This window comes from Pogona vitticeps, chromosome 1, assembly GCF_051106095.1.
Source record: "Pogona vitticeps strain Pit_001003342236 chromosome 1, PviZW2.1, whole genome shotgun sequence".
Classification (NCBI taxonomy): domain Eukaryota; kingdom Metazoa; phylum Chordata; class Lepidosauria; order Squamata; family Agamidae; genus Pogona; species Pogona vitticeps.
In genome coordinates this window covers 20,321,259-20,345,765 of record NC_135783.1, presented here as the reverse complement: position 1 = coordinate 20,345,765, position 24,507 = coordinate 20,321,259, and the positions used below count along the sequence as shown (strand labels likewise).

General features: G+C 41.9%; 1 protein-coding gene across 5 annotated transcripts in view; it reads right to left on the bottom strand.

The window, feature by feature from the left end:
* Positions 1-24,507, bottom strand: part of LOC110080763 (phosphofurin acidic cluster sorting protein 2) — a 187,566-nt gene that overhangs the window by 59,062 nt on the left and 103,997 nt on the right. For all 5 annotated transcript variants that reach the window (XM_072989067.2, XM_072989077.2, XM_072989055.2 and 2 more), the window contains exon 2: positions 1,336-1,423. In XM_072989067.2, coding sequence (XP_072845168.2) covers positions 1,336-1,423 — 88 coding nt within the window. The remainder of the gene's footprint in view (positions 1-1,335; positions 1,424-24,507) is intronic.

Genomic DNA, 24,507 nt, shown 5'->3' with positions numbered 1-24,507 from the left:
CCAGATGGAAGGTATCCAAGAAAATGAAAAAGCACAGAAGTCTCCAGTGTCCCTGATAGCATTTCTGGAGCTGAAAACACAAGGCCTTCTACGTAATAGGCAAATATTTCATTAAAAACAGCAGCTGGTCTAATTTACGAGATAGCGTCATTATCTTACAAGGTGGTCTCTTAGCCTAATATCTGAGACAAGAGCAGAGAGCTTTGTGCTTATCCAGGATCAAGGAGGACACCATTTCAGGAGCTCTTAGCAAGATGAAATTACAAGACTGGGTTTCTTAATGCTTTTGCTTGCACAGATCTATATAATTCTGTTGACAGGCTTTATGATCATTTGAATGCATTTAGCTGTTTGATTTATACTAAAGAAATAAAGCTAGGCTCTTGAGCTAAGTTGACTGGAAAACAACAAACAAACAATTACCAGAAAGCACAATTCACCAGTGCTTGGAAAACAAACCTCTAACACAGACCTTGGCTTTGTGACTAACTGAATTCCCAGAATACAGCAGGTTGGAGGATACAAAGGCTGTCCCACTTTCTCTGGATTTAGTGTCCAGGGAAACAGCCTCTGCATGTCATTGCATGTCATTTTCCTTGGTGATTTCTTTGGAAGAACAAAACAGGCAATTTTGTGTGGATTCACAGAGGCCACGTAGAAGAGCAAGCAATTTTCAAAGCTAGCTTTCCATTTATTTAAAAAAAAATCTCTCTATCAAGGATGGTTTGTGAACTAAGCACTGGGAGAGTGCCCCTCTCCCAAATTTCAGGGTGAGGACATCCCATGTTGTCCATGGACCACTTAGACTATGTTCTCTTGTTTTCTATGCAAATCATTTACAGATTTATTTAGACAAACAGCAACAACACGTATTGTTAAGCAACGTTTAACTATTTAGAAAAATGTAAGCTTTGAGAAATGAAGGACTGTTTTGCATAAAAGATAACAATGTTTTACACAGAGAGAGAGGGGGGGCCTTACTGCATAATCTAGTCATTCTAAAGCAATCCCAGGCAGCCTGCTGGATTCTATGGATTGATCATCAGTATCAGAGAAGGCTCCTTATTTTCTAAAAGGCAAGAGGCCATACACAGTGAAAAAAAGATGGTGTCCTTTCTCCAGTTTCAGTATGAAGCTCCATACCAAGAGGGCAAATTCTGGCACCCACAGGATTCTGCAAGAGCCAAATGCTAGAGCTATAGAAGTCAAATTAAAAAACAAAAATGCAAAGGTTGCATCTGCAGAAGAACAGGAATATTCAGATAACTATCTCTGGTCTGAAATGTGCCTTACAGCTGCCTGAAGATATCTGAGGACAGAAGATCTAGAGCTTACCTGGATCTTCACAGCAATGAGCACAGAGCTGAGCTCCTTGTCCAGTTCCCTCAGCACAGTCAATTTCTTCAAGCGGAGGCTGCACAGCCTGTAAGACAGAGAGAATGGAACACATTCAGGCACCGCCACCATCCCAGAGCCCCGGTCACATGGTACAAGGCGTTCCGGAGACAGCCTGGAAGGTCGGCAGACCACCGTTGCCCCTCAGTTGCTAGCTTGGCTGAAGAACATCAGGATTCATACACCACAGAGAAAGCGGATCAGAAAAAGAGGAAAGGAGAAAAATTAACAGAGCTAAAGCAGGATTAAGGGGATTACACTGCGACAGGAAGTTGCAGACCATGTGGAGCGGAGATCCCTGCCCCAAAGGAACCATTGCCAGCTCCTTTACGCAGGCATCGCAGATACCAGTACCATTTCCTTATAAAGCTGCAGCAGTTTAAAAACCACTCCTGCTCTTCATATAACATCATGAAAAGAATGTTTTTTACTCTCTTATTCACAAATTACAGTTGACACATTGCACAACAAAGATGACAACAAAAGAAAGATGGGACAGCCAGGTGCCCAAGATGGTAAGTGAGTCCATAAGGCCAGGTTCATATCTCTAATCAACCAAGTCTTGTGCTATTTGGTGGAATATATTGTTTTCCATTAGGGTCAGCCAAATGTACCTTCCTGAATAATTTTTTGTTATTTTTGACCAACCATAACAAATATATGACCTATTAAATTCATTATTTACAACACCTACATTTAAAATTAGAGATACTCATTTCTACAGCGTTAACTACCTATGGCTATGATGACCCATCTAATGTGGCTTTATTTTTCCTTCTGTTCATTTGAAGCAAAGAAAGAACTACGAATCAAATCAGTTTTGGAAGCATCTAATGCACCAGTGTAAATAAATTGTCTTGCTGCCTTGTTCTGAAAGAAGAAACAGCAGTCGTGCTGGATCCAGATTCCAGATGTTCTTAAATGTAACTTTTTCAATACTCTTTAAAAAAAAAAAAAATTCTGGTCAAGGTTATAACTCTTGTAAAAATGTGTGAATGAGCCTAGGAGATTGCACAATAAAAGCCTTTTCTGGAAGTACCCAGAGACATCCTTGCAATGTTCATCCATGCCCTAATAATATGCAAACTCCTGTATTTACATTACACATGGAGCTGGCCAGTCATCAAAAGGCTTTTCAGGTACTTGGTCATGTATAAAAGTTGACCAAAGGTCCTTATGGTTTATAAAATTTGGGACTGCTACAAACCCACCAATATTTCATTTTATTACATGGGTCATATGGCAGAGGCCATGCTGGCTGGACAATGCTGCGGGTTACAGTCCAAAAGGTAATTTTTCCAAATTCCAGTTTTCCTTAGCCTTGCAGCACTAACTAAAAGGCTGTTTACAGCTCCCAGGACCAATACAGATTGAGGTACTAAGTTTTAGTGTTAAGTCCAAGAGGCCAAGTTTAACTTCTGTTGTTGCCACAAATTTAAGACGGGCACAACATCTGCACATCCACAGAAGGCTGAGCTCCCTATAACAGGATTGAAGTTACCATGCTGCCCTCAAGAAGAAGAGTGGGTGGCAGTGAGGTAGTGAATGGTTCTTTCTGTAGACCAGACAGGTTACAACAATTCTGCAGCAGGCATGTGTACCACCTTAGTATTCTTCCCAGCTTCGCTCTAGGAGATGTATCTGGAACTGAACAATGCACAGCACAGCCATTCATGTGCCACAACTGTAGAGCTGGCTGCCAAGATGGCGCTTTGAACTATGGATAACCAACTGTAGACTTTTCATCTTTCTGACAGATCCTTCAACTGATTGAATAAACACTTGTGGCTTTCAAACCCACAGGTGACTCTGTCAGAACATCTCTGTGCACCAGCTGCTAGGAAACAGGAGGGGATGCTGACTGGGGAAATCTGGGAGTTTTACTTCCAAACAGTAACTTTTCCAAACTCTACGTAGTTAAAACCTAGATAAAGCTAAGCCCTGTACACTCACAGACAAAATATTCTGCTTTGCGATTCAAGTCACAACACCCCCCCTTTAAGCTTTACTTGGGTTTGACTGAACAGATTTTTTGTCTACCTTATGTTTATTCCACCTTTCATATCATATCCCTGGCAGGGTGAGGGGTGGAGGCACAGCACAGTGGCAACTGTGCTATTTCTGTAATGAAATTATCTTGCTGCGTAGACTATCTTTTCAACAAACGGAAGCCTACAAGTTCAGCAGATACACTCCACTAAAGCTTTTATTTCCACACCAATGCTCTCTAATCTTCTACACAGTCCCCCAACCATTCACCCTCCAGTTAAAAAGTCCACATTTACAATGGAGCTTCCTTCAGTCCTACAGGTAACATTAAGGGTTTACTGTATGAAATCTCTTTATGGTTTTTTATCTGGTCTGCAAACTGTGATAGCCCCCTATGCACAAGTCAATTAGGTGAATGCATCTTCTGGGACACTGTAGGAAAATGCTTTACTCAAATCCTATTACCGCTACTGAGCATTAGCTTTCGTTGATCCTCAACTCACTACAATAAAACAACTCCAGTGGTAGATACAGGCCTCTAAAGGGAAGGTATGGGCCTCTAGAGGATACCAGCATTCACAGCTCTTTAGAGATATACAAATATCTCTTTAGAGATATACACATATCAATCCCCAAATCTCTTCCAATTCCCTCCCTTGCCACTGCACAACCTATAGGGAAGGTGGTGAGGAGCTCAAAAACGTTCTTATATAAAATGCATAGTGAAGAGAATGTGGATAAGGTATTCCCTTTTGTATTACGTTAGAAAAAGTGGGGCCATCCATTGAAAATGAATGGCCAGAGATTTATTATAGACAAGAAATAGTTCTTTATATAAGACATAACTAAGTGTGAGGAGGTCAGGGTCATAGAAATCTCTGTTGCACTTCAAACAGGGAATTGAGGCCATCGCCCTGCTGGTTATACCTGCACTGGTAGTTGCAAAGAGTTTACAAGGAATTATGGCCCCACAGTTCAACCCATGCTGAGAAACTGGTACACAGACTCAAGCTGCAGTAGCTCTATTTGTGGCCATCAGAGTTGAGAAACAGCCCCAAAAGGACTGGTGGAAAGTAGTCTACCCCTGCTGAGCGGTGGGTATAAAAGAAACTTTGCCGCCAAGTGAGTTACTTAGTAGAAGAGTCTCCTGAAGAAGTGGTGCCAGGTGAATGGAATTTCATCTGTAAGGAATATCCCTGGAGGGAGTTCTGGGTCCACTTTTGAGTGTCCAAAGGGACGGCTCCCAAGCATGAATCCAAGCTAACCCCTCAATCCTTCTAATGAGAGAGAGAGAGAGAGAGAGAGAGAGAGAGAGAGAAGAGGAAGGAGGGAGCAAAGGAAGAAAAGGTGTATATTGTCTCTTTGAACAGACACTGGAGGGAGAAGAAGACCTCGCAGCCAGCACCCTCAAGAAGCAGAAACCTAAGGGGACAGAGGAGAAGCCTGTACCTATCTGTCTTCAATGTGGGCATATTGCCCCTCATTTCAGGGGACTACCATAAAGGGTCTCCATAGACAAACTGACTTTGGTGACCAAGGTGGAAGCTTAGTGAAGAGAACTGAATTCTCTTGAAAGACTGGAGCCCTACCAGTGCATAAAACCTGGAGGTGACCAGCTAATTAAGAGAGGTAGGACTGCTGATGGAGACTGGGATAATCAACTCTTCTCACATTGAATTGTTATCTTTTCCCCTTGTCCAAGTTTGAGTTTATTCCAATGCATGTAGACTCTCAAGAATGGAATCCAACCAAAGCCAACTGGACTATCGGGGCTCAAACTAAGTTACTGTGAAACATCATGAAGGGCCATCACCCTAGGCTGCTTTAAAAGTGGATTACTCAGATTCTTTGAGGATAAGACTATCCAAAATCAGAATTCTATTGCAAATTTATCCTTGTAGAAAGGAAACTTATATTCCAGTGGCAAACTGCCACTCATTAATGAGGTACTGGTTGCAATCCTGGGCGTGCACCTCATCATGCAACCAGGCAAATGCCCAAGAACACAAAGAATTATTCACAAATGAACAGCAAATTTCCACCAAAACTTACACAACTTCCATTATACATGTGTAAATCAGTAACAGGATTCTGGCCAATGAGGACCATACATTACTACAACATCAGAGAAAGCGTGGCTTTAAATACTAGGTTAGTGGGGAATGTAGATGAAAGATGTGGCTGCCTTCATATTCTGCCTGTGAGATTTCCATAGACATATGGTCAGTCACTGTGAGAAGAGAATAACCACAATAGACAGGCAGGACGTTGTTCTGACCCAATGTGGCTTTTGTGACATTTTAATAAACTGAACTGAACCAGATCCAGGTCATGCCTGAACAATCAAAAAATGGTCTTCCTTTTCTTCTCTCCCAGGGACTTGCTTTGCAAGGGGAACAAAATGATATTTCTCCCTATTTAATGGCTACCTAGAATATTAATAATGGGATGTGGTGGCACTGTGGGTTAAACCACAGAAGCCTCTGTGCTGCAAGGTCAGAAGACCAGCAGTCGTAAGATCGATTCCAAGCGATGGAGTGAGCTCCTGTCGTTTGTCCCAGCTTCTGCCAACCTAGCAGTTCGAAAGCATGCAAATACAAGTAGATAAATAGGTACCACCATGGTGGGAAGGTAACGGCATTCCATGTCTAAGTTGCACTGGCCATGTGACCACGGAAACTGTTTATGGACAAATGCTGGCTCTATGGCTTGGAAACAGAGATGAGCACCGCGCCCTAGAGTCGGGGGGAAGAGTTCCAAGGTTCAGGCAAAGTCTCATGCCCTTCTATCTAAAAATAAAGCGTGTCTACACTCAACACAGGATGCACATTTTTCGGATTTTTTTAAATAAAGCATCAATTTCCTCCAGGCTCATGAAAATATCCTATCACAGGCTAGACCTGTGGGCGACGGAGCTCCCAACTCCTGGCTCGAAAGCCAGGTATTCAACTCACTGAGTTATCCAACCAGCACCTATGAATATAGCCAAAAGCAAGTCTTTACTCCTGTTGTCGACTGCTAGCACTCTCCCCTCTAGACACACATGCCCTCACATTCTGAAATAGCATCCCTGATTATTTGAGCAACAGCTATGAATGCTGGTTGTCATTTCTGCCAGTCAATGCTGAAAGTCTTTAGTAACCTGGTGCTCCCCAGATGTTCTGGACTGTATCCTTCATCAGTCCCAACCAGGACAGTCAAGTGTGCTATGAAATAGCAGTCTTATTAAAATAATCAGGCTAGGATAAGCGGAAATAGACTATACTGAGGTAGGAGAACATAGAGGCTGACTTGGTAGATGTTCACTTCCTACGATCCCAATGCTTTAAGGGAAGGAAATGATAAATACATTTTTGCTAATGAAATGAGGTGGAGGGAGATAATCAGTCTAACTCTCCCCCACATAACAAATTACTTACAAAGACATAAAATTAAATATGATGAAATATTCTTCATATGTTCTATCACTTCAGTTTTCAATTTAGTAAGAACTAGATTCCATCCACAATTCTCCTGGAAGACCATTACTTTAATTATTTAGTGAGCTAAAACTTTGTTTTGATACCCATAAAAAAAAAATTAACAATGCCCATTGATTTTGTCCCTATGCCTATGAGCTTCTAAAACACTGATTTATCTTTTTAAAGGAATAAAAAATAAGCCTGATTAGAACATAGTAAAATACAGGCCAACTTCTGTTAATGTTTCCATTTATCATAATCTACTGAAGTTGTTTAAATCAAGATTTTAAAATGCTGGCTCCCTACACAACAACATTTAGCTTTCATACTGAGAACTATCAGGGGAAACACATTTTAATTTTAATGGCAAGCTTCATAAAAGGCAGCTCAGTGTCTGACATGTTGTGTTACTTCAGGGGGAACTATGTTTGTGCCTAAAAATATTCATATTTGATTTTTAATAGGGCAATCAACACTGAGTTAATAATCAAATCTATTACCAGGAGCACTATTTGACAAATCCCAATATACGGAAATTGATACAAACATAAATCCTTAACACCACAGCATAATCGTACATGCTTGAACAGCCAATTAAATTCAACTGTACTGTACTTACTTGCAGGTAAATAGATACTGAAGAGTGGGTAACTTGCACTACCAAGGATCTATCCAAAACTACACTAATTACCAGATAATCAAAAGTTCCTGCTTCCATCCTGGAGCTCACAAAACTCACATGCAATGAGTGATCACACCCAAGTTGGATGGTTGAGAAGAGAAGCAGGAATTCTTTAAGCACTAAAAATCTGCTCCTACTGGTGACATGATCACCCTTACACAGGCATAGGATCATAGAATAATTCAGTTGGAAGAGGCCTGTAAGGGCACGGAGTCCAAGCCCGTGCTCAATGAAGCAATCCAAGTCAAAGTATTCTGACAGAGGGTAGTCTAATTTTCTCTTGAATGCCTCCAGTGTTGGAGTGCTCACCACCTCCGGAGGTAATAGGTTTCACTGTTGTGCTCTTCTAACAGTTGGGATGTTTCCCATCATATTCAACTGAAATCTGGCTTCCTGTAACTTGAGGCCTTTATTATGTGTCCTGCACCCTGGGATGACTGAAAACAGATCCTGTCTTTCCTCTGTATGACAATCTTTCAAGTATTTGAAGAGTGTGAATCCATCTCCTCTCAGTCCTCAAGCTCAATCAGATAAGCATTTGTCCTTCTGTCTGGTATACTGTGGAGAGAAGGGGATTTACTCTTTTTTTTCTGGCAATCAGACAGGGTAAACACTACAGTGAACCCATCCATCCCCAAAGCACCCCTATCTGCACCTTTCTGAGTTCCTGTCAGGTGCTTTTACTTTTTTTAGGTGCAGGTACGATAGGTTCTGCTGTTTCAGCTGTGGCTTGTTTCTCAACCGACACTTCAAACAAGACAAGGAATTAAAAAAAAAAATCTAAATTATACAGCATCTCAGCAATGGTCTAACTTTGCTAAGGAGCAAGGGAAATATTGAACTTGTTGATATCCTGAAGCAGCGCACCTATTAAACCACGATACTGGAAACAGACAGTGGAACAAGGTGGACTAAATGGGGTCACTTGAGGTCCATAAGCCATTTGGATGTGAGGAGGATGGTATATCGCACCTATACCTGACCCTATCAAGTGACCCTATTGAGATTGCTTCAGCCTGATCCAAAAGGTTCCAGAAGGGTTCTGGTATAAATTATTGGATTCATCCATAAGCCTTCCCACAGAAAACAGGGCTGACCCAGTTGACAGATCAAAGGAGCTCTGAGCCAAAGGGGACCAGATACCCATGTCTCTGAATGGTGATACAATATACAACCTGGTTCACATCCACTTTTGTTCAAAGTGCTCCCCCCTAGCCAAATACGAGTTCCAAGCATTCAGAGTTTCACGCCTAGCCCCACTTCAAAGCACTTCCTCTGAGATGCGTGTTGTGGCATTCACAAAGAGAACAAAGATTTCCAGAGGTTTAAAGGAAAAGACTTGAACGGAGAAAAGCGAGTACTCTCTATAGCACAGGCTGGCTGGAAGACTCAGAGAAGAACTGAATGAAGCCTGAAGGGGAGGTGAGATTGTTCTTAAATGGAGAAAGACCAGGCAGAATGAGCTAGCATCCAACTCCAAAATGGAAGAGACTGAGACTCAAATAAGGTGTAGACCGCCAGCTTTGCTGACTGTCGGCAAGATTTTGTTTAGAAATCAGTATGTTTAGCTGGTAGCCAGGCTCAAGGTTGACTCAGCCTTCTATCCTTCTGAGGTCGGTAAAATGAGTACCCAGCTTGCTGGGGTGGGGGGAGCAATGTGTAGCCTGCATAATTAACTTGTAAACCACCCAGAGAGTGCTTTTAGCACTATGGGGTGGTATATAACCAGCACGCTTTGCTTTGCTTTTGATGCATTGCCTATCTCATGCTATTTTCCTTTTAGTTGTGTTTGCAACCTCACAGCTCTTTTCTATTTTTGTCTCCTACATTTTAATTCTTTCTAATAAAGCTCTTTAGTTAGACTTCCTATCTGGCTGATGTCTTTATAGAAAGGCCCAGGTTAAATAAAATCCACCAGTCAGGCCAGTTTCAACCACAACTACTGCACAGACACTGGAGAGCATGCAAGTGCAACAGATTCCTAACCAGATTTCTGGGGGACAGTGGCAGTCCTAACCAAAGAGTGAAGCAAGGGTGGTGGGAGGAATCTCTGGAGCTCAGGGGAGTGCATTCTGCTCATTAGGTTGTCCGCCAGGCCTTCTCTCACTTCGCAGAAAGGGTTTTGCCAGCTGAACTCCATTTGATTAAGGCTCAGAGAACCGCACCTCTCAATGGCCCCTTTTCTTCACTGAATAATTTGATGTATTGACTAACATACAGTTGAACTCACCCGAAGGGCAACAGCAGTCAAAACTATAAAGCAATCAATTAAAATGCAATTAAACTGTGGGCACTGTGCAAATGCCAGACTGGATTTGAGAACACTCTGAAATGCTACAAGAGCTGTTGAGAGAATTTCATAGTTACATTGCACGGCATTGCTAGCAGGGAACTCCTGTTCAATCATATATGTGATTGAACATGCAGAAGAGGATATTGGCTCAGATCAGTTGGTCTCAAGTAGTTAAAAGCTTTCTGGCACAGGTTGGCAATATGTGACTCTTCAGATGTTGTTGGACCACAGTTTCTATCATCTCTCACCATTGACTACACTGACTAGGACTGATGGGAGAAGCCATCAAACAACACATGGAGGATGGCAAGTTACCCAAGGCTGCTTTATTGGGTCAGAAGTGGCATCCTGGAGGTGAGTGACCATATTCAGAACAACTCCGAGTCCAAGTTTTCTTATTTAAATTAATTGCAAATGCAGGGAAGAAATCTGAATTGTGGCCACAACATACATGGATGAGCATTAACTTTTTCCTAATAAAAATCTCCCCTCCCAGTTTTGCTATTTGACCCTGCAAAGAAGCTTCCCTTTTCAACAAAGGGATATGGCCACTTACCTGGTGTGGACTTTGTGTTGGGACAGTGACATGGAGGGGCATACAGGTGAGTAGGCCTCCCACCATAATGTGGATCTTACCAGTTGCTGTCGGGACAGCAAAAATCAGACAGAAAATATGCATACATCAGTGGTTTAGGCATCTGCCTGTGAAGCCAGAGGTTGGGAGTTTGATTCTCCACTGTGCCTACCTGACAGAGGCTGGAGTCGATGATCTCTACTGGCTCACTTCTAGCTCTGCAGTTCTAAGTTGCTGTTCATGATGATTAATTTAACATATTGTCTAGTTAGCCCTTAGTTGGGCCATGGTAAAATGATTGGGGGGGAGGGGAGAGACAAAAGGAGCAAGAAAAAGTAAGGCATTCTTTCTTCATTTATTATCTTCCTGAATGAAAGTTACTACCCTGAATTCATACTTAAAAGATGAAAACTGACACTTTAAATGGGATGTTGTATTTAATTATTTTTATTTTTAACATTGCTTTTCAAGTTCTAAGAATGGATTCCTTTTTAATGTTATAACTTTCTTCTTTCTAATCATTTTTTTAAAAGGGAGAGATTGATCTCAGTAAGCATTTATTCTGTTTGACTTCAGTCACTTTTGTTCAAGAGACACCTGGAAGAAAGAGGATGGCCAACAAAAGAGCAAAGGCAACTAACTGCCTTTGGCAAAAAGAGGAAGGCAGCAGTGCTCTCCCCTCCAGGCGTAGCTGCTGAGCTCTCTGGCCATTTCCAATTTTGGAAGATATTATTTTATTTATTTATTTATTTATTTGATTTATACCCCGCCTATCTGGTCCAAACGGACCACTCTAGGCGGCTAACAACCATAAAGATAATATAAAACAACGAAGACAGACAATTCTAAAAAAAAGAAGGCACTACATTAAATCATATAATACACAAAACAAAAAACAAAAACAAAAAAGGAGGGTCAAGAGGAGAATGATGGAAAGGCCTGCCGGAACAACCATGTCTTCAATTGCTTCTTGAAGACACCCAGCGAGGGAGACCTGCGGATCACAGGAGGTAAGTTGTTCCAGAGGCGAGGAGCCACCGCCGAGAAGGCCCGATTTCTTGTCTTCTCCTTCCGGGCCTCCCTCGGCGTTAGGCTCCTCAACCTCACCTCCTGGCTCGCGCGGGTGACACAGGTAGATCTTGGCGGGAGAAGGCGTTCCGCCAAGTATCGAAGCCCTAAACCGTTTAGGGCTTTATACGTGAGCATCAACACTTTGAAGTCGATGCGGAAACGGATGGGCAGCCAATGCAAGGCGGCCAAAGTGGGTGAAATATGTTGGTATTTTTTCACACCGCTGATTAATCTGGCCGCCGCATTCTGCACCACCTGTAGTTTCCGCAGCAACCCCAAAGGTAGCCCCACGTAGAGCGCATTACAGTGGTCTAATCTGGAGATTACGAGCGCATGTACCAAGGTAGTGAGCGCCCCCACATCAAGGTAGGGTCGCAGCTGGGCTATCCGCCTAAGGTGAAAAAAGGCGGTACGGACCACTGACGCCACTTGGGACTCCATAGTGAGCGCCGGGTCCAGGTGGATCCCCAAGCTGCGGACCACATCCCTGACGGGCAGGGTCACCCCCCCAAAAGAGAGGGGGTTTCCCAAATCCCGAGCTGCGGGGGCGCCCACCCTCAGCACCTCCGTCTTGTCCATGGTGCCACGCAGTCTATCCTGCACCCTCCAAACTAGCTTTCTTCCTGTCAGTGCAGGGAAGGATCCTCTCCCCATGAACAGTGCTGAAGTAAGATTCAGCTACTAGCTCCGCCAGCTTTTGTACATGGAATATGGGGGGAAACCCCATGATGTCTTTTGCATCAGGCAGCCACTGGCCAGGGAAGAGGAGCACATCTTGAACCTTAGCAATATGCAGTAGCTGTTCTTGAGAGACAGAGTGGGGTAGTATCAGACGGGAGAAAGAATTGGAGGGCAGACTCCTTCCTTTTTCTAGACTTCCTCTAGGTTCTCATGTCTCAACCTAGGCCTTCACATTTGAGCGGCTTCAGCTCCTTTGCATACGATATCCATGCTGCTAGCTTGCAGCATCCTCAAGGTGGCAGCCAATTCCTGGCTTCCAGCTGCCTCAGACTCTATCAGAAGGGAGAAAGACCAGGAACAGCTCGCCAGACCACTCAGGAATTTTGAAATTCTGAACATGAGGGCTTCTTTCCATAGACACAAAATAAGGCTTCTTAAGGACTGTTACAATATATATAAAAATGAACACGCCTACCCCAAAATTGGAAAAAATGGACCATGCCATGATTTCTACCAAACCATTTCTTCAAAACACAGACACACAGAGCAAGAGCAAGCAAGAGAGAGAAGAAGCCGGCTGGCGGCTGCTGAGCTGAGCTCGCGGAAACTGGCGTTCACTGTTCCCGTCCCCACAAGCTCTCCTCTTTCTACTGCCATGCTCTCTAATGACTCCCTATAGGACATCCAGCCTTTGTAACTGGAGCTAACAGCAATTCATCGCCAGACCTACTTTCCTGAGGTTGAGAGTAAATCCTGAAACACTTGATGTTTGGGTGATGTGCCTTAAAAATGGGCATAGAGAGAAAAAGTGAGAGAGAAAATTAAACCCTTGGCAGTCTGTGTCTCTTTAAACCAGGGTGCTTGTGAAGAGCAATCTGAATTCCCTGAAGTACATCACCCATCAGGCTTCCTTACCACCAGCCTGAATTTCCCTCCGTAGAAATAACCTGGAGGCTGAAAATAGGCTCAAGAAAAAAAATGGGCTAAGCCTCCAAGCATCCCTTCCCAACAGCTCCAGTTACAGTTCCCTTGAAGTCAAGTAAACCTGGCTCTAAGAGTTTCCAAGAACCAAAAACGCTTCTGCCTGCCTGCCTCAATCTGGCTCTTCATTTTCTCTCCTTTGCTAGCCTCAAGGCTTTCCTCTTCCTTCCAAACATTTCTGAATATGATGGTTGTTGTGGGTTTTTCGGGCTCTTTGGCCGTCTTCTGAAGGTTGTTCTTCCTAAGATAAACCTGAAGACGTGCATAGAAAGAATTTTTTTTAAAAAAAAGAGGGGCTTCAACAAGCAGGCACAGCAATGCCACTGAATCAAACCCACCAAAATAAGAATTGTCAATGAAATACAAAACACTAGCGAGAACGCTTCTAAATCTCTTCCCCCTTATCATAGTGAGATAGCTCAGATACAACTCCCAAACCGTGTTTGACATTACCTGCCTGTGTTTGCTTTTCTACAGACTGGCTCTGCTCTGCTGAATATACCGTATTTTTCGCTCCATAAGACGCACCTTTCCATAAGACGCACCAATTTTTTAGGAGAAGAAAACAGGAAAATATAATCTGTTTTCTTAGCTCCATAAGACGCACAGACTTTCCACACCCCTGTTTTGTGGGAAAAAAGTGAGTCTTATGGTGCAAAAAATACAGTATGTATGAAATGGCTACAGAAGCAAGATTGCACTATTGAATTTTGATCACAATGTGTTCTCCGCCCAAACAGTTTTCTCTGCCTCTCTCCTACATACACCCTTGGCAGGAAATGGTACTCCAGTAACTTACAGAAATGGCCAACTACCCACCAGTTTGTGGTGGTCCCTGTGCCTTATTCCAAAATTTTCGTACAAGAAATAGGATGGCAGATGAGACGGACCTCTGGTCTAATTTAGCATGGCACTTTTTAAGTTGTTCTGCCATGGAATCTCTGTGCATTCCACAGAATTGTCAGGGAGGGGGGTCACGTTTTATTGTGGACACTCCATTTGGCCAAAAGGTCACTCGGGGCTTTTATATCTCAATGACATACTGAGAACACTGGGAGGATCTTTCATGCCGGGCAGACTATGTCAAAGGATACTAACTGTAGGCAAGCTATCTATTAAGAACCCTGGATTGCTATTACTGATTTTATTGTTGAGGAACCCTGAAACACTATGGTGGCTTGAAACACTATGGTGCCCTGAGAACAATTTGAAAAACTCCATGTTAAGTAATCGGAGTTAAGACTGACAGTCATAATCCTGATTTAGTTTGACACATTTGGAATATGGTGTCATCTGATTAGTTAGATAAAAGGTTTTAAGTCAAAGATAGCCTGCCCATGCAGGGATTATATAGCATGACTCACCTAACACAAGTTAAAAATATGCACTAAAAATGATGCAAAAGACCAGCATAGAGACGTAAATCCTGAAACTAGAACTTTCTCTCTTTTTATGAGACGGGGGCTTACAAAAAGATGGAGGAAGCGTTCTTCCCACTGTAAACACTATGAGGACTCTTCCAGCCTAAAATCAAAAGACATGTTTTACAAGCACACTTTAGTATCATTAGCATGTTGATATGTAATGCAGACAAGACGCACTTGGGTATTGTGCCATTATTAGTTGCTTTATTGCCAGCATTTCTCACAGCACAGCCAGTTAACAATTCAGACCAAAATGCGAGGTGTAATTTTTAAAACTATCTTCTCTGGAATAAGAGAATTAGGAACTGGCAGCCAATTGGATAAATACGTAACAAGCACCTGAGGAGCACAGTCTAATGCATGGGTAGGTAATCATTGGCCATGTTAGCAAAGGCTGAGGGTAGCTGGAGTCAGCTAATTTGGTAGCTGGAGTCAGCTAATTTCAAGAAAACCACAAGATTCCCACCTTAAACAATGGAAATGGATTGTTGCAGACCCATCTCCGTTGTCTAAGATGCAAGTCTCTCCCATCCCATTCCTAAATTTACTCCAAGAAATTGGACCAGAGGAGGGGCACAACCTCTCTACAGTACTGTACCTTGTCTCTCCCTTCTGCCCCTATTGCTTCAAAGAGAAACCATTAAATAAGGGAACCAGAGGAGCATCATGTGGGCCTTGTTTTGTCTTGCCAATTCTTTTTCTCCCCTTCACTATTTTACATAATGTAAAAGACTGGGAGGGATAAAAGAGAAGTGTTGGTTACAACTGCTGGAAGGCCACCATATGAAGGAGGTGTCCAGCTAACTCCTCTCCCAATCTAGGTTGGACTGCATAAAAACAACAGTTATGATCCTACAGTAAACACGGCAGAAATCCAAAGCATTATGCATCTGAAGCCTAGCAAAATGTAGCTGAGGCCAAAGGAAAACGTATCAGCATTCATATGGTGCAGATCAGTGGAAAACTGATGTTTTAAGTACAGTGGGGTCTTGACTTGAGAACTTAATCCGTATTGGAAGGCGGTTCTCAAGTCAAAAAGTTCTCAGGTCAAATCTGCATTTCCCATAGGAATGCATTGAAAACCATTTGATCCGTATCTGCTCTTTTCCGTCCATAGAAACTAATGGGAAGCTGCTATTCCGCCTTCGACCACTAGAGGGGGATATTTTGTTTCTTTTTTTCTTAGGTCAAGAAAGGTTCAGGGAAGGCAGGGAAAATACAGTCCAGGCAGTACCAGGCAGTCTGAAGACTGTCTCCCAATCCACTCTCTAAACACTGGGAGGAGTGAGGAAGCAGAGAGGCACCCTTTTCACTGGCCAACAGTTAACTGAAAGTTCAAATTTTGCACTTTCCCTGCCTCCCACATGGTTTTTTATAGTTCTTAACTCAAATCTAAGTATGCAAGTCAAGTCAATATTTTCCTATGAGAGTGGTTCTTAAGTCAAAATGTTCTTAACTCAAGCCGTTCTTAAGTCAAGACCCCACTGTACAATTCTAGTTTGGTAGGTTCGTAAGCCTAAAAAGAAACAGGTAGGTGTCTTTGTAACCTACAAGGAGAAAGCAGCATGATGGCATCTGAAGTTCACAATGGGAAAGGGGGGAAAGAACCCAGACATTGACATTCTCACAAGTTATGTTGTTCATAGAAACCTTGCAGGGAAAATCTCAAGATGAGGCAGACCTAAAGAAAAATGAAAACTATCTGTAGCTTACACAGTTTGTTTAAGGCTCTAACAAACCATTCATTGCTTTTTTTAAAAAAAAAATCCTGTTAAAAATATAAGAACCATCATACTGAATCAGACCAAAGGACTATCCACTCCCAGATTTCTTTGCTACAGCAACCTCAAAGAAAGCCTACCAGCAGGACATGAGCACAGCAGCATTCTCCAGTTTATGTTCTTCAGCACCTGATTCTAAACACTACTGGGAATTCAATATTAAAAGCAATATCCATCCATCATTGCTAAAAATATGATAGACTTGTATCTTCAGAGTGTTTCTCTCCTCCCCTTCTAAAGGCATCCAAGATGGCAGCCATCACTATGCTATGTGGCAGGACTGTTGTCTGTGCAGAATCTCCCACAGTGAGAGAAGACAAAAAATTCTCCATTTTTTTCTATTTTACCTACACCAATTATACACATCTCCCATGCTTGTTCTGAAAGTTCTGAACATTGTACCTGTTCCGTACAGTGAACGTAACTCCAGTCCTTTGATTCTGGTGTCCCTTTTCTTGGGTGAAAAGGCTGGGATAGATCTTTCTCTGGAGGCCCTGGTGAGTCATTATAAGCAGACATAGGTAGTACTGGGCTACAAGGTTATGTTTTTTTTCAAATCTGAAAGATGAGCTGTTGATCATCTCTAGTAGATAGCAGATTGCTGTTCTTTGCTGTGGAGGACAATGGTATGTGTCTATTCAGCTTGTAGGTATTTCATTCACAAAGCATTTCCTGGATCCAGCAGGAGGAGGATAGAGAAAAGTGATCAAGGAGGGACTGGATAATGAGGAAAACACAACACTAAAGTTGCACATTTGTTTCTGTAGCCTGTTCATGTGTATGTGACAAAGATGAAAGTTTCGAAGACAGCTTATTATTCAACGTGACCACAAACAGCCTACTTTCACTCACTGGTAAACACATTTCTTCTACGTGTGCATGAGTCGTGTATGTTTGCACATATATATATATGTACATCTATGAGAAACTAGGGTTATAACAACAGGTTTCTCTGCCGTCTCTCCTTCCTCTGTGTCTTGCTTACTTTCTGCCCCATCTTCCTCTCTAGCTGGCAATAGACTATAAATGGAGGGGTAGGCTGTTTTTGTCAGAAATCCAAACTGATAGCTTGCAGAGACTTTTGAAATTAGGTTGCTTAGCTTGTTGGCCTGCTGTGTTGATCAACACACAGCCTGGAAGAGTGGACTTTTCACTGTGTGTACCATTTAAAATTACAGTATTTGCCTGATTTGTCATATGTGTTGGCAGACAGGCAGGTTAATCCCTACACCAAAGTGTTTTATGAACAGGAAGTCTGAAATGTCTGCAGAATCCTTAATGCTTTTATCAACTGGCCAACTTGACAGCTTGGGAAATAAGTGCATACTAAACTGCATGTCTGGGGCTCTTAATTTTGTGCAATCAAAGAATCATTGTACCATTTATGCTGCCTGTACAGTATCATTTATAATGTTTAATAAATAAGATGCATTCGTATACTTCTAATTACTAGGGAGTCAAGAAAAGAAATGACATGTAGCCACCTTGCAAATAAATCCAATACTTGGTGAGCTCCAAGTTAGTAACAGCTCCTGCTATTTAAGTAGAAAGATTAAAGGGTACTGAATAAATAAGGAAGAGGGTGACTAATAAAGTTCTTTAAAACCCCATTAGTACAACTTCAGCTTTCTCCTTGCCCATTCTTCCCCCCCCCAAGGTTAAAATAGAAGAAATAAACAACTGCCCATGCCACTTTTTGGTAGTAAGAAATGCAGAAAAAGAAAGAGAGCAAAATAGTAGGATAACAAATCTGGACTTTCAGTCTGAGATCTTTTTTTTATCTGTCAAGCAGCCAAGTCATTTCCATGCAACTCATAGTTGGCTTTATTTGCATCGAAGTCAAGCATCCCTACTCCTAAAAATAATGCCAGATGGCAATAATGGAAAAACATGTGAGCAAGAATAAAATCCCAGGAATGACCTGCCCTACATCTAATGTGTCCACAAAACAGAACTTTGCAATAGCCAGCTCCAGAAAGATGAGCATTTGTTTTCCAAAACATTTGGCATGGTGGCTTTTTAAAAAACAGCAATACCTGCAAAAATGACAGTTTCCTTAGCTAATCAGGCTTGTTACAGCGAGTATTGTGTTCATCACCAAAATTCTGACTTATCACACATCCTGTATGTTTCAAGACAGAAGGTCCTTACCACTCACAATTAAAGAACACTGTGTGGCTATTCCAGCTTTTTTCTGCAATGGATTTTCTCTAGGAAGAAGATAGATGAGACAAGGGAAAAACATGAGAGGCCTGCAAATGGAAGAGAACAATGTCTAGATCCCCCACAAGTTTGAATGAGTGGGGCATTTCTAAAGCCATGATAAAACTGCAGCATAAATGCATGCACTGACAGCAAAAAATGAAAGAAAGCAAAATTTACAAAAAAAATAGATATATGGCTTGAAGTGCCTGGCGGACTTGGATAATGACATTAAAAATTACTCATTTCAAAGAGACTGTGGGATAATAGAAAAACCACACTCACAGACAATTAGGAACCATTTATAATGTATTAGAATGGAAATAAAACTTACAAAGGATTAAATTAAAAATACTGATTTTTTTTCTTTTGAAAAGTTGCAGCCCATTCTTTTTTCTGGTCATAGCGAATATATGTTTTTATTGATTGTTCTTTTCATATTTTATGAAAATAAAACTGGTAGAATACTGACTCTCTCCAAATCCAACAAAAGAGCCCACTGCTGCAAAAACTCTCTAACTGAACTTTGAGTTAAATTCTTTGGGGTTTTTAGGGCAAGTCTTCACATCTAATTTTGGAATCTAAGGAATAAAAAGCATGGCTAGAACATCACCTGCTAATCTGCTTCTATACAAACTGTTGCAGCATAATCATATGTAAGTCTGCTCAGTCCTATTGAAGTCAATGAATACTATACCCAAGAAAGTGTGTCCATACTGTAGCCTTAATGCTGAATAGATACTGTATCTTCTTCCTGTCTCATAGCACTCAGAGTTATTCAGTGAAGCTGGACAATGGGAAATTCAAGAGATATACAGTAAAAGGAAGTGCCATGGTTATGGTAATAGATACCGACTCGGAAAGTTTTAAACAGGAATTAAACAGATTCATAAAGGCCCCACATTAAAATATATACAAAAATATGGCGATTAAAACAAAAGAAAAAAAAATCATACAAAAAATAAAAAAGAGAACAAAAATAAAATATTAATATTAACAGCATCTAGAAAACTCAGTTGTTGAAGGTAGCTTTTGAATAGTTCTGTTTTCAATGATTTTCTAAACATAATTGTTATACTATGTATGTATGTATGTATAGATGTATGTATGTATGTATGTATGTATGTGTGTGTGTGTGTGTGTGTGTGTGTGTGTGTGTGTATGTATGTATGTAACAGACAGACAGACAGACAGACAGACAGACAGACAGACAGACAGATATGGATTATTTCAGGACAATCAGATATTAAAGGTATGACTGATGTGAGATTTGAACCAGGCACGTCCTAACACATATTTCATGATCATTATTTCATGCTTCACCTGCCCTGCAAATGTTCTTTCACTTATACACCGCAGCTTCCTAGGGAACATTATACAATTCCCATGTAAAGATAAAAAGAAGTATAGCTCTTTTTCTATTTTTACATAGGCACCCGAGATAATATTATCTGGAACAATCAGGACAAATGGAGAAACATAATTCTGCGAGACACATACAGCTAAATTTGTCTTATCTGGATCAGCATTACAGCTAGTACTTGCTATCTTCATTCACTCTTTCCATTTCTTCAGTTATTTTACAGTTACAGCCCACACTTCATTGCAGAACGCCTCGGCTCTCTATCTTTTAAGAACAGAACAATAGATATAATCTTAATTGTTGAAAATGTTGTGTAAATTTACTAAAGCAGATAGCTCTGTCACCCTATTTTAAAAAGAAAGTTTTCAGGCTGTATAAACTCGGAATCTGTACATATATTACATTTTAGTTCTTGATCCTGTACTAAAAAATAAACATAAAAAATATTTCTTGGTACTATTTGGAGATATACAGTAACTACCCAATCTTGTAACCATGGTTTAGAAGCTAGAAGCGCTTACCCTACAAGAAATAGATAATGTTGTCTCTTTACTAGGCTGGGCTGCTACAAGTGCAGACTGAATCAGTATAAACAGACATGAATAATAACAGCAGCCTATTTTTACAAGAAGGGAAGGCAGCAGCCTCACAAAGCTAACATCACAGAGAAAACACTTTAATATACCTGTTATGAATGGACTTTTCCCATTGCTTTGCTCAGGGAATGAGACAGCAAATGACAGAGACTACATTTACTCACCACAACAAGACATGGTGTGGTTTGTAAAAATCTGGTTTGTTACGAAGTGCTATCATGAAGCTAGGGCCATCGAGTCCAACCCTCTGGCTCAGTGCAGAAATACAAATCAAAAGATACCTGTCATATGGTTGTCTAAATTTTCTTGAATGCCTCGTGTTGGAGCACTCACCACCTCTCAAGGTAACTTGTTCTGTTGCTGTACTGGTCTATCAGTTAAGAAGTTTTTCCTGATATTCAACTGAAATCTGACTTCCTGTAACTTGAGCCCACTGTTTTGTGTCCTGCACTCTAGGATGATCGAGAACAGATCTTGCCCCTCCTCTGAATGACAGGTTTTCAAATATTTGAAAAGTACTATCTATCTGCCCATTCTTCTTTTCTCAAGGTTAAACTTATCAAATTCTTTCAGTCTTTCCTCATAAGACTTGATTTCCAGCCCCCTGATCATCCTTGTTGCCCTCTTCTGTTCCAATTTGTTGGCATTCTTCTTGAAGTGTAGAATCCAGAACTGGACACAGGACTCAAGATGAGGCTTAACCAGTGGGAAATAGAAGGGAACTAGTACATGATTTAGAAACTATACTTCATTATAGCTTCTAAAATAACTCCAAGATCCTTCTCGTTCGTAGCATTGCTGAGCCAGGTATCCCCCCATCTTGTAACTCAGGGGTCCCCAACCTCGGTCTGCACACATACACACAAATCACTTCCTATACACTCCACACCAGTGCCCCACAACAAATGATTAAATCACAGGAAAGAAAAGATGGGAGCAAAGGGAGAAAAGAGCAAAGCATTAGCTTCGTAATCCAGCAGCAGGGAAACTTGGTCATGTGGAGACCAAGAAGCAGAAGCACAGCAGGCCAAAGTTCTACAGAGGAAGTGGAAGAAAAAAACAGAGATGTTCCCCTGGCTCAAACACTGTCCTGCCCTGGAAGATGACACATGGACCCCCTCCTCCTCCACTCAGAAACACTGGTGGTAGCTGTCCTCACGTAAGCTCAAGCTTTGTGATGCACTCCTCCCCAACCGGGTGGCAAAATGCACAGGTGGAGGGAGAGAAATGGAAGGAAAGCAGCTGCCTCAGAGTCCAGAAGCAGGAAAGTCTTGGACCTGCAGAGAAGCCGAGGTCCAACAGGCCAAAGTTCTATAGGGGAAATGGACACAGGGAACAGCTGCAGATGTTCCCCTGGCCAATACTCCCCTGCCCCTGGCAGATGGCACACTGGCTTGAGTAGAATCACTATAATCCAGTTTTTATATGTGTCTTCTGGGATTTCTTAATTCTGTACACAGCTCCTGCTAACTCAGCTCTGTGTCCCTTTTGTAAAGGGCAAGAGGAGAAAAATGGTCAATAGGTGGGGAAAAACCAACAATTGGATGTTTGCTCTGTCATGTAGCCCACGAGGGAACAAAGCACAGCTGTCTGGATGTTGGTGAACTGTGTGGCTGGAATCTTCTGTAATATGAAAAAAAATAAGGTTATCTTGTTTATCAATTCTTTAAAAAAAAACTAGCTGGAGCAACCTTGGGACTCTAAAGGCCAGGTGCACTTCCAAAAGAAGCTATGCTTTCTTCAAGACAGAAGAATCCTCAAAGGGGTTCTGGTGCCAACAAGTCTGGAAGAGCGGTAGATATGTACCGGGAGCAAGCAACGCAACGCAACGCTGCTGCTAAAGCCCACACTCCATGGAGCCCACCAGGAGAGACTGAATTATTTATTGTAGAGGCCTTACCGCTCCACTTGTCAAAAGCATTTTATATCATCAAGGTCTGTCCCTTCCGCTCAGATCTTCGCCTAGAGAGGAAAGCATTTCTGGCAACCTTGATGAAAAGAGGCAGCTGTCTCCAGGGAGACAGAGGTCTTTAAACGTGAGCTCTTGCAGGAATTGAAGATGGCAGCCTCCTTCCTGGGAGTGCTTTCCAGGTGAAGCGGGACAGATGATCGCTGCCTGTGCAACCCTCTCGGCCATGTCTGATGAGCAGTCTGAGCTGACTCAACTTCCACCAGGACTAATGGAAGCATTTTGCATCATGGCTCAGCACCTCTAAAGGTGGGGTAGCGGAGTGGGTAGAAAGACTGGCAGGTCTTGGAAAGCAGCCAACGTTTTGTGCTTTGTTTTATGCATGATGTAGTCACCGCTGAGCACACCTAAGCACTGCACCTTTTATGCCATGAAACTGGGTGGGTTCCATCTTGCAGGGGTTGGGCTTAGGGATTCCAAACAAAGTATCTTGGATCGGCCCCACAGTTAGCAATATCTGGCATATATGAAGGTGAAACCACTGAGTGGATTCAATTACAAAGAACAAGAACAGTCAATATGTAGCTTTCTGAAGTTTATGAATCTCATTAACAAAATATAAAACGTCAGCCATCTTAAGATAGCTTGTGAAGTTTCATTATTTTTTAGAATGATATCCACTGTTATATTGCAACTTTCCACTGCAGCACAAGTAAGGATCTCGGTGGGAGTGTAAAAGCAACCGTTCCTTTAACTTGGGAAAATATAAGCATAAGTTTGGCAGAATGTCAGCTGAATCAGAAAGCTCTCTCTCTCTCTCTCTCTCAAGCATTGCCTTTGGAATACAGTTTGTTTGTGTAGCCCATCAATGAAGAATTTCAAAATGCAATGACAAATGCTATATGACAAGTTTTCAAGAAGACACCTAATTCCCGACAACACGTGATTTGTAGAGTCCGTACACTGGAAGAGGCTGAATCCATTCCCCTCATATTTATGGCAAAGCAATTGCAAAATAAGCTCAAAATGCCCAGCAGCTATGTAAATGGTAATAGGCACATTAATTACTGAGGACTAAAATATGCAGGCTGGATGAAGCCTTCAGGCTTACTATATATTTCCCATTTGGCCCTCAGTGTTCAGCAAGTTTCACAATCATATTTAAAAGGAGAAAGGGAGGGGGGGAAGCATCCTTCTGCAGGATGGTCCTCTTGCAACTGTTGGAGATTATTTTTATTGCTTCACAAGTCTTGAAAGCCAAGAAATCATTAATCATAGAAAACTAGCTAAAGGCCCATCAGATACAACAGGCAGCTTCTCTTTCTTGACTCACAGGATTCTCCTCTTTCACTAATGCCACCACCCCAGGCAGAATGAGATGCAGGCCAGGGATGATTTCCAAAACTTTGGCCATGCCCTCCTCATGATGTCCAAGCCCTTAGGAATGGCATGTAGTGCTCTTTCCAGCCCAAAAACTGTGTAGGATGTGAAGAGAGACTTAACACAAATCTTTTAAAACATATGAATGCTCTCCAACAGCCCTGGAGATACCTGAGATGGGTGGGAAGAGGTGTTCCCCCCAAAAAAACTGTCCATATGATTGGGTGAAGTGGCTGTTGGTAGACAGATTTTGCCACCAATGCATACTGTTCCTCCCAAGATCTACACTGTGCATGTTCTTACACAAATTAATGGGACTAACTGAAAAAAAAAGTAGCCAAAAGTCACCCTTTGGACTACAGCTCCCTATATCTCCAAGTGCAGAAACCCAAGGGAATCTGAAAGTTACAGTCACCCCAAAGTGTCCCTCTCCCCACAAGCTCTATTCAGTGATACAGTAAATAGGTTGGCTCAAGATTGTTATGGTAATTTATGGAACCACTACCTATGGTATGCTTTTCTCTTTCAGGATCTCATTTGTCTTCCTTCCTTCCTTCCTTCCTTCCTTCCTTCCTTCCTTCCTTCCTTCCTTCCTTCCTTCCTTCCTTCCTTCCTTCCTTCCTTCCTTCCTTCCTTCCTTCCTTCCTTCCTTCCTTCCTTCCTTCCTTCCTTCCTTCCTTCCTTCCTTCCTTCCTTCCTTCCTTCCTTCCTTCCTTCCTTCCTTC